The 12,635-nt window shown below is 36.0% G+C and overlaps 1 protein-coding gene across 1 annotated transcript in view; it reads left to right on the forward strand.

Moving 5' to 3' along the window:
* Adamts19 (ADAM metallopeptidase with thrombospondin type 1 motif 19) overlaps positions 1–12,635 on the forward strand; it is a 268,784-nt gene that overhangs the window by 232,193 nt on the left and 23,956 nt on the right. Inside the window, exons 20-21 of the mRNA XM_076855917.2 lie at positions 5,351–5,555; positions 8,624–8,776. Coding sequence (XP_076712032.2) covers positions 5,351–5,555; positions 8,624–8,776 — 358 coding nt within the window. The remainder of the gene's footprint in view (positions 1–5,350; positions 5,556–8,623; positions 8,777–12,635) is intronic.

A 12,635-nucleotide genomic window follows, 5' to 3' on the forward strand; every position in this document is an offset into this window, starting at 1 on the left:
CCTAATATTTTTAGTTTTATGGAAGAGATTTTTCTGATGCCTCAGTAATCTTTGAAGAACTGGATTTAAGGAACAGAACATCTTGGTCACTTCCTAACTTGGTCTGTGAGGGAGCAGAGTGTACAGTACATGTCATTTGCTATTCAATCACAAACTTCAGCTCTCTTGAGGAAAAGTGCCTTGATAATGACTTGGTAAAATGAATAGTTTTTAAAAGGTCAGTACATTTTTGAGTGAGAAATTTTTGCAGCTGGAGACTGGAAGTTTTTTTTTTTTTTTTTTTCCTAGAGATTATTGTCTTCCTTCCTTTGGAAAGGAAGGCAGTATATTTTGAATCACCAAGAAGTAATGTCAGAGAGGTTAGCCAAAATAATGGAAAGCAAGAAACGACATGGGCAATTATTAAGGATCATCACAGAAAAGGTTTCCAAGTCTTGCTGGCAGAGTATATCTTTTATTTCTATTGCTTTTTTCCCTTCTCTTCCCTAGAAGTAAGTTTTCAAATTTCCATTCACATGTATTGAAAAAATTAACAAAAAGCCTGATGGAACCATATGCGCCTAATATAAAATAGACTGATACAATAGGAAAAACCTTTTGAAAATATGGCATCTTCAGGATCAGGAAATGGGATAATTGCAAATTAGGTGAATTCTAAATTTATAATTTCATTAGTGAAAGGAAAGTGACCACAACACTCAGAGCGACCAAGAGGTCTTTATTGCAGCAGTGAAAAAGAGGAGAAAAAGAGAGAGAAAGAAATAGCAGGGAAAGAGAGAATAAAGTGGGGGGGGGGCAAAGAGAGAGAGAGAGAGAGAGAGAGGACAGGAGAGGAGAGGAGAGAGTGAAATGGAGAGTGAAAGCAAAAGAAGAAAGAGCAAGAGCAAGAAAGAGAGACAGAGAGAGCAAGAGCAAGAGAGACAGAGAGAGCAAGAGAGGGGGGCCCAACGGGAGGGAGTTTTTATAGCCCAAATCTAATGGGGTCTCTGGGTCTGCAAGCTGCCTTGTTGGCATAAGGGAGGTTAAGTGTTCAGTCTTGAACGGGGGGAGGGGTTGAGTGCTCAGCCTTGAGTGCCCTCTTGAGTGTTCAGACTTGATGCAAACAGGTGATAAAGGACCAGACAGAGGGGGGTTTGAGTGCGTGAGTTATCCTGCAGCTAACGTTTGTTCAGCCTGCCCTGCAGACAACTTAGTTCAGCCTGTCCTGCACCTAACAATTAGAATGCAGTCTACATTTACTTCTTACTTTTGAGCAGTTTTCAAGGACTATAAAAAGCATATTTTTATTATTATATGAAGGATCTGAAAAAATGATTTATTTTAAAAATATGAGACTCCATGAAATTTTAAAACTTCTGTTTTCAGTAGTATCTTCTGGATTCTATAGTTGAAGGAAAAGGTACACAGATCAATTTAAATTGTGAATATTTCTGGAATATTCTTGTGTGAAAATATAGCTGAATTTGGAAGATTAAATGCACATTTGGCAAAATCCATGGGAATTCTCCAAAGCAAAATGATAGGTCAGCAAACAAGAACCTGTAAGACTCAGTAATGGATTACAAATGTTACTGTGAATATTTCCTTTTTCAGAACTGGAAACATTAAATCATTTAAAATTAAACCATTTTAAAGATGAACAAACTAGATTGTTAGAGGGTATGTCTGCTCAAAATGTAGATTATTGCTAGGAATATTGGAGTAGGCAAATTTGGAGCAATTGAGACTATCTCTGTAAAACAGACAAATCTAATTTCCATGCCAAGAAATGTTTTTAGAAATTCTATTATATGGAAAATGTTATGGATGCAAAGAACGAGGCTTTGATCTATGATTTTGAGGAATTTATATATTAAATGGAAAGGAGGGTCAAATTTCTCCCCCAAACTCCTATTAATGCAGGAATATTAAGAGGTAAAATGATTGGATTATTAGAGCTATAACCTAGTTAGTTCATCTTAGTTTGAAAGGACTGACTGGTTAGTAATGGTAGGCAGGTCAGGTGTAACTAGAAGAGGTGGGTATTGGAGGATGCTCTAGAAAAGGACATCTTTTCTGTGGCTTCTTCTCCCACTGTCTCTACTACTGCCATGAGAAGAGCAGTTTTCCTCCACTGGGGTCTTCGCTCATCATGTGCTGCCTCACCTTAAGCCCAGATAAATGAAGTTTTGCTATTGACTAAAGCCTCTCAAATGGCAAGCCCCTCCTGTCAGTTGTTCTTGTCAGCTATTTTGATCACAGCAATGAAAAGCTAAACTACAATAATAGCCTTCAAGCTCCTCCACCTCCCCAGGGAGTATCTTGTAAGTCCCTATGAGAACTACAAGCCAGGTGATAGAGGGCAGAGGAAAGCAGCAGACCCTGTTGGCTGGAGGGAGAAGTCATCTTGGGAGGAAGGGGTTTAGAGCTGGTAGTCAAGAATCCAGGCAGAGGACCCTATGTGAACAAATGGCATGAGGTGAAAATAGAAAGTATTTGGGGGAATAAGTTCAGATTATGGTTTGGTTTCCAAACAAGTAGAAGAGGAAACAAGAGAAAAGTATGTACAAAGACAAATTTTAAAAAACATACCAAAATGTATATACAATAAATACTATAATAATCATCCCTTATCTGTGGTTTCATTTAGATTTCAAATACCCACAGTCAACTGCAGTTCAAAAATATTAAATGGAAAATTCCAGAAATAAGCAATTCATAAGTTTTAAACTGCATGTCATTCTGAATAGCATGCTGAAATCTTGCTCCATTTACTCCATTCTACCTGGGATATGAATCATCATGTTGTCTCAGATATACCTGTATATTCGTCAGATTTTTGTTGCTGTGACAAAATACCCAAGAAACACAAAGGAGAAAAAAATTAAATTATGGCTCACAGTTTCAGAGGTTTCAGCTACCTCCTTTGTTTTTGGACTTGTTGTGAGCCATAATGGTGGAAGGGCTTCGATGAGCAAAGCAAAATTCACCTCACAGTGAAGCAGAAAAAGAAAAAGAGAGTCAGAGGCAGGCCAGGGACAAAATATATATTTTAATGACATACTCCCAGTGACCAGCCTCCTTAAACCAGGCCCCACCTTCCATTAATGCCACAGGCTTTTGACCATAGCCTTTAGCACATAGTCTTTGGGAGATATTTTAGAAGCAAGACATAACATTCTTCCTCTAGCCCCCAAAGGTTCGTGTCCATCTCATAACGCAAAATACATCCAGTCTGACTCTAAGAGTTCCCAAAGTTTTAACTATTCCAGCATTGATTCAAAGTCCAAGTCCGAAGTCTCTTCTCAGACTGAAACTCTTCTTAGACTCAAACTCTTAATTATGAAAAAAAATAAAAAACAATAATACACAATAAATATTCACATTCCAAAAATGGCATGAAAAGAGGGATGGGACCAAAACAAAACCAAAACCCAGCAAAGCAAGCGTTAAATCTTGTAGCCCATGTTAGCATGGTGTAAGCTCCAAAGCACTTATAATCTCACCCTATGGCCTTGCCTACAGCAACCTACATGGCCTCTGTCTTGGCCTTGGTTTTCCTTGGTATCTGCATTCTTGATATCTCCAAATTCCTGGGGTCTTCATTGAAGCTTGGACTTTACTTTTACAGTTTTATACATCATCTTGTTAGGGCCTGCACGCAGGGACTCAGATCCTGTCACATAATGCCTGACCTTCCAGGCCTTCTTTTGAAATCTAGGTGGAAGCCTCCCTGACTCTGTGAGTCTGCATACCTGCACAGCTTGCACCATGTGGAGGATGCCAATGTCTGCTGCAGTGGGAGCAGTAGCCTCTTTCACTGTAACTGCAGAAACCTCTGAGTGCTTGTATGGCTGAGTATGATGAAATGATTCCTGGAAAAACAACTTCCTAGGCAGCCTTGTGTGTACAAGGCACCCAGGGGCTCTCTTTTCAAAGAAGTCTTTCAAACAAGTTTGCACTTTTACACCCTTGAGGTTGAAACAGTGGGATGAAGGGCCTCGCCAATCACTAGCCAGTTCCCACACACATTTTTCCTATTATTTAGTGCAAAGTACTTGGCTTCTTTTTTATGGTACTAACCTCTTCAGCAATCATAACTTCCATGACCACAATTTTATATGTGTTTCTGGTCAAATTTCAAGTTTTCAGATCTTTCCACTCTACTTCTTGCTTTCACTGTAAACCTGGCTAAATGCAGCAAGCCACATCCATGCCACTGCCTGAATGCTGTGCTGCCTTGAAATTTTCTCTGCCAGATAAAACTAGTCCTTCACCTTTAAACTCAGGCTCACACTTAGTCTCAGGACATGGATAATATGCAAACAAATTTTTTTGGTTTTGTTGATTGTTTTTTATTTTGGTTTGTTTTGTTTTTGCCCTACTCCAAGTTCCAATCAAATCCTTCTTTTCATTTGAAACCTCCTGTCTGCTTTCCTAGTATCTTTCTGATCTTCAAGCTCGCACCAGAATCATCTGTTAAGCTCCACTTACAACATTCTAGGGATCCTCTAACCTGAATGTCCAAACATTTCCAAACCCCTCTTGCAAACAGTTCCAAAGGCTTCTGAGCAACAAGATCACATCTAGTCACAGCAATGATTCCACTTCTTGTACTGATTTTCTCTGTTGGCTTTTTATTGTTGTGATAAAATACTCATTTAAAAAAAAGGAAAAAAGTTTTATTTTGGGTTAGTTTCAGAGGAGCACCAAAGCTGGTGACTTAAGTCTTTAGCACATGACCTGTACTAAAACTCTAACACCATGCTTAAACACTACCTGCCCCTTAGTCACATAGTCTTTCATTTATCAGATAAACTATGTTGGTATCTCATTGCTTGTGTTTAAGTTACCTTCACATGGTAACCAAAGACAATGTAACAATGCCTACTTCATTCACCTCATCTCACCTCAGCAGCTGAACATTGTATCATTATATACCTCTCTCTGGAAGGGTATGCCTCCATCTTTGGTAAGAGAAATTTCCCTTTCTGAAAATGTTCATGGTTGTTTACCTAACACATGGGGCTACAGTAAATATTTGAAATGCAAAGAATAGAAATAACTCCTGGATATTTCTAGTTTTATACTTAAAGGTGCTTTGATGGGATAATTTGATGAGCAGTAAAAGTTAACATGTATGATGACCTGGATAGACTGTGACATACACTTTGACATTCTAAAAACAAGCCCTGTAGATAAGACACATGGAGAATTTAAGGCAATAGACATTATAGGTATCTTGGATAAAAGGCTAATGTTAGTAAATCACACAAAGTTGAAGGTAACTTTCTGCCAATTCTAAACATGTCAGATGTATGGCAGTGGATATTTTTTAGCATGTTTCCAGTCACTCTTGTTTTACTTTTAGATGGATGATGACAGAATGGACCACATGTTCTCGAACTTGTGGAAAAGGCATGCAGAGCAGACAGGTGGCCTGTACCCAGCAACTGAGCAACGGAACTCTCATTAGAGCACGAGAGAGAGACTGCACTGGGCCTAAGCCTGCCTCTGCCCAGCGCTGTGAGGGACAGGACTGCATGACAGTGTGGGAGGCAGGAGTGTGGTCTGAGGTACAGTACACAACCCATTCCTTTCCCTTTTCTTTCTCTGACCCTTATGTTGTACAAAGTCATATTGTATCATATCCAGAATCTCTCTGCATCAGAGGTGATGTTTTTAATACTATGCATTACTTTCACTGATAATAAAGGAATAATTTTGAAAAAAGACAGATATTTACTCCTTATTTTATAAGTATTATAAAACAATCAATAGAAAATTTTATATACATTTTAGAATTTTGCTACCTCATTTATATACTATGAATATACTCTCAACTACACACGCATTAAAATACACGTTTGACTCATTTCATATCGCCAAACATTTAAAAGGGAAAGAAAAAAGGAAATTAACATTTAGCAATCATCTTATATGAACAGGGAGTGTGCTTTTTCTTCTTATTTATTGCATCATGTATACTGAATGACCAAGAATGCAAGAAACTTAATAGCATTCACCATTTTATAAATGATGGCAATACAACTCACAGAATTAGCTTACCCAAAGTCCTACCTAAGTAGTAAAACTTGGATCTCAGCCAGAACTGTCTCATTCACTTACACTAGCTTGTTTTATACAACCTACAGGTGTAGTCATGCTGATCAAGAGTATTTTATTTTCTATTACCATGATGCATATCTTTGAATAATAATAATAATAATAATAATAATAATAATAATAATAATAATTGCCACTCATTACATCTATTTTTTGAGTTCTCTGGAGTATTTTAGTGTTGAGTGTGTGGGTGCATAAATCCAAACAAAACCTCTTACTTATTTATACTCATACCCAGGTCCAAAGACACATGCATGTATGCACATACATACTAAAATCACTAATCTACTTGACTATTAGATAGGATCTGAAAATTATACATAGAAAAATAAGTAGCTACTCTTTTAAGATTGAGTGGCATAAATACTGCACTTTCTAAGTGTTCTTTAAGTAACTCAACCTCCCTGAAAGCACATTTGCAAAGAGCTCATTTTTCTGTTTTCTTTCTTTCCTTGGTTTTAGCTTTGTGTTCAATACATTTTTTTTTCATTTATAATGTGACCTTTTGAAAATGAATGCCATATCAGGCTTTACACTGAAATGAATCAGTTCAGTATGGAGAGAGGATTCACAAGAACATGAGAGAAACAAAAGTACCTCACACCCAGCCCAACTGTGACATTTTTACAAGCTCTTTAGGAATAGGTCAGAAATAGTCTACAATACAGATTTTTAGCAACAGCTAAGGAGAAGTAATGTGTCACAATGGAATATGCCAATTTTAAAAAGTCTGTTTTCTTTTCATTTAATTTAAAACTTGATTATATGAATCAGAGATAATTTTAATCACAAAACCTAAAAATATAAGGATTAAAATGCCAAATCACAATATATGATCCACTCTAAAGCTCAATGTAGTTAAATGCAAACTAAAAATTATGAGACAATTACTAATTTGTGCAAGATTTAGTGTATTTCCAATGTCATCAGTTCCAGGTGCAAGCTTCCAGCAACACAACTGTTGCTAAAGCCTATAAAAACGAGTGGAGTGGTTAGCTGAGTTTCTGCCTCTGACTGCAGCTCTGAGCAATGAGCTGGGCACAGGCATGGTTATCCCTATGTGACATCATTGTTAAGTATGTCCTGCAACTCTTTCTTTGGACCTTTTTCAGAAACAAATATAAACTGGAATTTCAATTAACTGTTTCTGCTACACTGCAACCACTGCCTTCCTCCCAACCCAATACAGTTTTGGTGTCCACATCCAGGTCTTCACTGAGCCTACCATTGGAAAGCAGGGATGAACTGTGCATGTTCCATAATCGGGAGCACAAATATAAATCAGAGAGTAATTTGTACCCAGAATACATGAAATATACATGTATGCTCTAATCTGTTATCTCACCAACATCAAGAATCAGATATTTGTGAAATTGTCTGAATTGCTTTTGAACCAAATTGTATTTTCAATCCATACAACCATTTATAATAATGATCTATAGGTGTATGATTATTTATTTAAATAAGTTGTCCCCTTTTAGTAAGATTTTCTCTATTTTTTAGTTTCAGAAATGTTTGTTAAAAAATGTCATTCTGTGAAAATTGGTCATTTTTCACTAACCTTTATTTAGGTTAAATGAAGTTATTCATTACATCATTGTATAGAGAAATCGGATATTAATTGAAGATTGGTATTTTACTTTTTTTGTGTTTGTTTGATTTCTGGTCTTGGGTATTGAACTCTATGACTGAGACACATCCTCAGCCCTTTGCATTTTTGATTTTGAGACTGGGTCTTGCTTAGGGCTTCACTAAATTGCTGAGGCTGGCCTTAAGCTTATGTTCCTCCTGCCTCAGCCTCTTGAATCAATGGGATTATAGGCTGACACCACCTCATATGGCAGTACTTTACATTTTGATCGTGGTATATTATTTGTCTTCTTTTAATTTTTTTTTTTGTTGATAAACCTTTATTTTATTTATTTTTATGTGGTGCTGAGAAACAAACCCAGTGCCTCACACTTGCCAGGCAAGCTCACTACCACTGAGCCCCAGCCCCAGCCACTTATTTGTCTTTCTTAAATTGATTCTTTCTATACAATGGTTGAGAGTTTGTTTGTTTTCCTGTGGTGGGAGGGTACGCACCAGGAATTGAACTCAGGGACACTCAACCACTGAACCACATCCCAGCACTATTTTGTATATTTCTCATAGGATCTCACTGAGTTGCTTAGCACTTTGCTTTTTGCTGAGGCTGGCTTTGAACTCCTGATCCTCCTGCCTCAGCCTCCAGAGCCACTGGGATTATATACATGCAACACCTCACCTTGCGGTCCAGTGTTCTTGAATCCATTTTTTTTCCTAACACTCTATCTTAAACTCCATCTGGCATTTGATATAGCTGCTTAGCATGGATTTACCCATAAACTTGTCCTTAATTGTTTTGCCTGGTTTTTATGTGGATCATGGTCCCATTATAGATGGTTAGAAACACTTACCAAACACTTAACAAAAATTAGTCTATGGTCTGTGTCTTCCAACCAGCAACTATTTTCACATCTCCCATGTCATCTTTCAGTGCTCTGTCAAGTGTGGCAAAGGTGTACGCCATCGAACTGTGCGATGCACTAACCCAAGAAAGAAATGTGTCCTCTCTACCAGACCCCGAGAAGCTGAAGACTGTGAAGATTATTCAAAATGCTATGTATGGAGAATGGGTGACTGGTCAAAGGTGAGAAGCATCCTGTGTATTCCTAAAAATAAGTTTCAATAATGTCAGTATTATTCCAGGTACTACAACCATGTAGTATAGAATTAGAGAGTTATGGAGAATACAGCTAAAAATCATGGGGTGTGGAATAGTTTATACTCAGGTTCAAATCCTGTTCATCTGTCTGTGATCATGATCTCTATAGAATTGTGTTACAGATTAAAGAAGATTTTTTAAAAAGGCACATGCAACCATATTTGGCATAAAAGAAGCCCTAAAAAATAATAACTATTATTATTATTTTGTTTATTTATTAGTTTTTATTAACAGTTCTTTCTTAGAATATTTTTCATGAAACTGATCTAATAGTCAAAATACTGTAAAATAAGTAAAATAAAATATGATCAAGGGAAATAGTAGCAAAACCAAGTAAAGGAACTCACATCTTAATAGGTAAAGGCAATCTTTTTCCCACCAATGTTTTGCTTTGTGTATAGTAGAAATATAAAGGAACAGAACTCTTGAAATCCTCTGGTCAATTCAAGCAGACACAACTCATTTTTCAAGTGACAAGTAAGTTTAATTTCACAATAATAATGTTTACTTAAAATTTATATAAGAGAAGCCTCACATATAGTTAATTGAGCTATAGAAAATGACAACACATTTTCTCGGTAAAGTACTCACAAACCCCTATTTTAAGATGAAATTCTGATCAGATCCGGGTGAAAACAACTCTGAAATACTACTTTTCATATAAGTATGAATTAACTCATCCTTTATTCGGCTATGATATTATATACTGATTATCATGGAATCATTAAATTCTATGACATAGGTGATGTATAATAGATCTTTTCTCCTTCCCATTTTTTTAATAAATGGAAAAAAGTAACAGCTGCTGGGATATGGTAAGGAGCATGGTACTTACGGAAATGTAATATGAAGAACCTTGTGGAAAAAATCATTTCAGTATACAAAGCGCTTTAATTACGTAGCTTTTCCAGTGTTAACCAACCTGAAATCCTTGACATATAAAATTTAAGCTTCTTTATTATGCCTCTTTTTTTCTTAACAAAGATTTGCACATTTACATTGCATCTGAGTTTTCAGTGAACCATGCTCTCTTTCAACTACTTTCAACATTCAAAATTTCCTCTAAGATCAGAGACAAGTGTGTCTAATCTCACCACTCTTATTCAATAGAGTACTTGGAATTCTAGCCAGAGCCGTTGGGCAAGAATAGGAAAAAGAAAGAATGCAAGTAGTAAAGGAGAAAGTCAAGTTATACATTTGCTATTGGCATGATTCTATGCATAGAAAATTCTAACCAATTCACCAAAAGATTTTTAAACTGATAAACTACATAAAGTAGCATGACTAAAAAATCAACATACAAAAAATCAGTAGCTTTCCTAAACATCAATAATGAATTCATTGTGAAAGAAATCAGAAAATCAATCACATTCACAATAACCACACACAAAAATAATAAGATACTCAGAAATAAGCCTAAGGATGTGAAAGACCTCTACATGAAAATTACAAAACACTGAAGAAAGAAAATGAAGAAGGCATTAGAAGGTGAGAAGGTGGACAGACCTCTCATGTTCATGGATTAGGAGAATTGATATAGCTTAATTGGTCATAGTACCCAAAGTTGTCTATAGATTCAAAGAAATTCCCATTAAAATACCAATAAATTTTTTTTCACAGAACTAGAAATTAATCCTAAAAAGAACATGAAAATACAAAAGAACATGAACAGCCAAAGCAATCCTGAACAAATTGAGCAATGCCAAATACAAGACAATAATAGATTTCAAAACATATTATAGTCATAGTAACAAAAACAGCATGCTATTGGCATGTAAACAGAACCATAAACCAATGGAACAGAACAGAGGACCCAGAAATAAATCCATGAGTGTATGGAATTCAAGAGATATGAAGACAATATATATACCCTCATTGCTTAGATGAGTAAATTGGTTAAGCCATTGAATTCCTTTGTGTATTTGTTTCCATATCAGTAATACAAGAGAAATACAAGACAGCAATAGTGTTTTCAAGCTATATTTCAAGCTATTTCAAGTCAACTCTTAATTGCTACACTTCCATTGTAGGGACTCATTTATTTCGACTAGTGAAATTCTGAATGAAGTTTTCTTTGAATGAAACAATTCTGCCCTATGAAAAATGTCTGAAAACAGTGAGGATAAATGAACTATATTTTTTTCAACTTTAGCAATAAATAGAATTATTTTAAATGATAAGTCTTGTTAATTCCCAGTTGACTAGAAATACCAAAAGATTTAACAAACAAAAGATCCAGTTTAATTGTAATGTTAGACATAGAATTGGAAGCTCATAAAATGCTGCAAATGGAAATGTAGTGAGTTAATCCTATTTGCATGAACAATACTTCTACTTTTGATTAATAAAAATATGCCTATTTTATAGCCTCTGGTTAAATCTTAAGCAAAACCAAAATTAACTAGGAAAATTATAAAAAACATTGATTTGGGTTTTTTTGTGTTTAACTTAAAAATATTTTGTTTTTTTTTTCATTTTACCATGAAAATGTATATATGATGCTTAAGTATACTAGGATTTAATTAATTTTAATTGGGTTTGTTATATTACTGTAATATGTCTCAGCTATAACATAGATTTTGTGAGTCGGGGGAAAAATGAATGGCTCCAATAAATATTCATCTTTATTCCAAACATTTTATCTTTATTAGGTCATTTATTTTTTCTTTGCTTATTTAGAAAATCCTCTGGGTTTTGAGTTTTCCCCCAATCCCTGTAGAATCTCTTCAAGTCAATATGTCTTCCCTTTATCTTAAGGACATATTTCCTACTACAATTTGAGGTCTCAGCATCACAAATTTAAACAATTGTGTGTGCAAATTAAAACCAGTGGCTCCATGTGAATTTTATTGATTCCCCTCCTCCTTTGATACTTCTAAGATACTAATTTCATGTTAAAATGAAGACTGTCCCAAAACAATTGTGGAGAAAAGGATGGATGCTGTGATAATTAAGTTTCAGTGCTTGAAATATTCAGAGACGGGGAAAAAAACATACATCTCTTATTCTTATCAGCTGTGTCTCTGGAACAGAAATAGTAACAAGATGTGTGTGGTTGTGGCTGGATTTCTGTGCTCCTCTGGGGTCCATTAATCTGTCAACTCCACTCAAATTCTACTCATATTTTCAAACTGTCAATACACCTAAGAGGACTTAAAACTAAGCCTTGGGTTGGCTTCAATTGGGAGTAGTTGATGTGCTAACTACAATGCCTAGCACTGTAAAACCCAATCTTCTCTTGGGCTGGAGATGTGGCTCAAGCGGTAGTGCGCTCGCCTGGCATGTGTGCTGCCCAGGTTGGATCCTCAGCACCACAAACAAAGATGTTGTGTCCTCCAAAAACTGAAAAGTAAATATTGAAATACTCAAAGACCAGGAGTCTTTGACCACTCCTGGGGAAAGATAGTGTTGGCTACTTGGAGTTTAAGAATATGGCTTATGCCTCCAACTAGGTCCACTCAATTTATATCTGTCTACAACATGTCTAGTATTTATGTTTTGGGTGGTTTTATGTAAACAGTGGAAGGATTATTCTCAGCTTGAATGTGTGTGTTGGGGGGAGGGGATATCCAGATATGGTGAAAGAGAGAAATCTATAATAAAATTATTAATTTTGATTTCTAAGTAGATGGAATGCAGTCTCACTGAACATTTTTCACATTTGCATCAAGAATAGAGGTTGGCAAAAAAAAAAAAAAATGGCACAGCTTAGCTCTGCCGTGGGTTAACAATTGCCACCATTGTAGGTAACATTCTGACTACACCCAAAATGTGGATATGCCCT

The sequence above is a fragment of the Callospermophilus lateralis genome, chromosome 5 (genome assembly GCF_048772815.1).
Source record: "Callospermophilus lateralis isolate mCalLat2 chromosome 5, mCalLat2.hap1, whole genome shotgun sequence".
Classification (NCBI taxonomy): Eukaryota; Metazoa; Chordata; class Mammalia; order Rodentia; family Sciuridae; genus Callospermophilus; species Callospermophilus lateralis.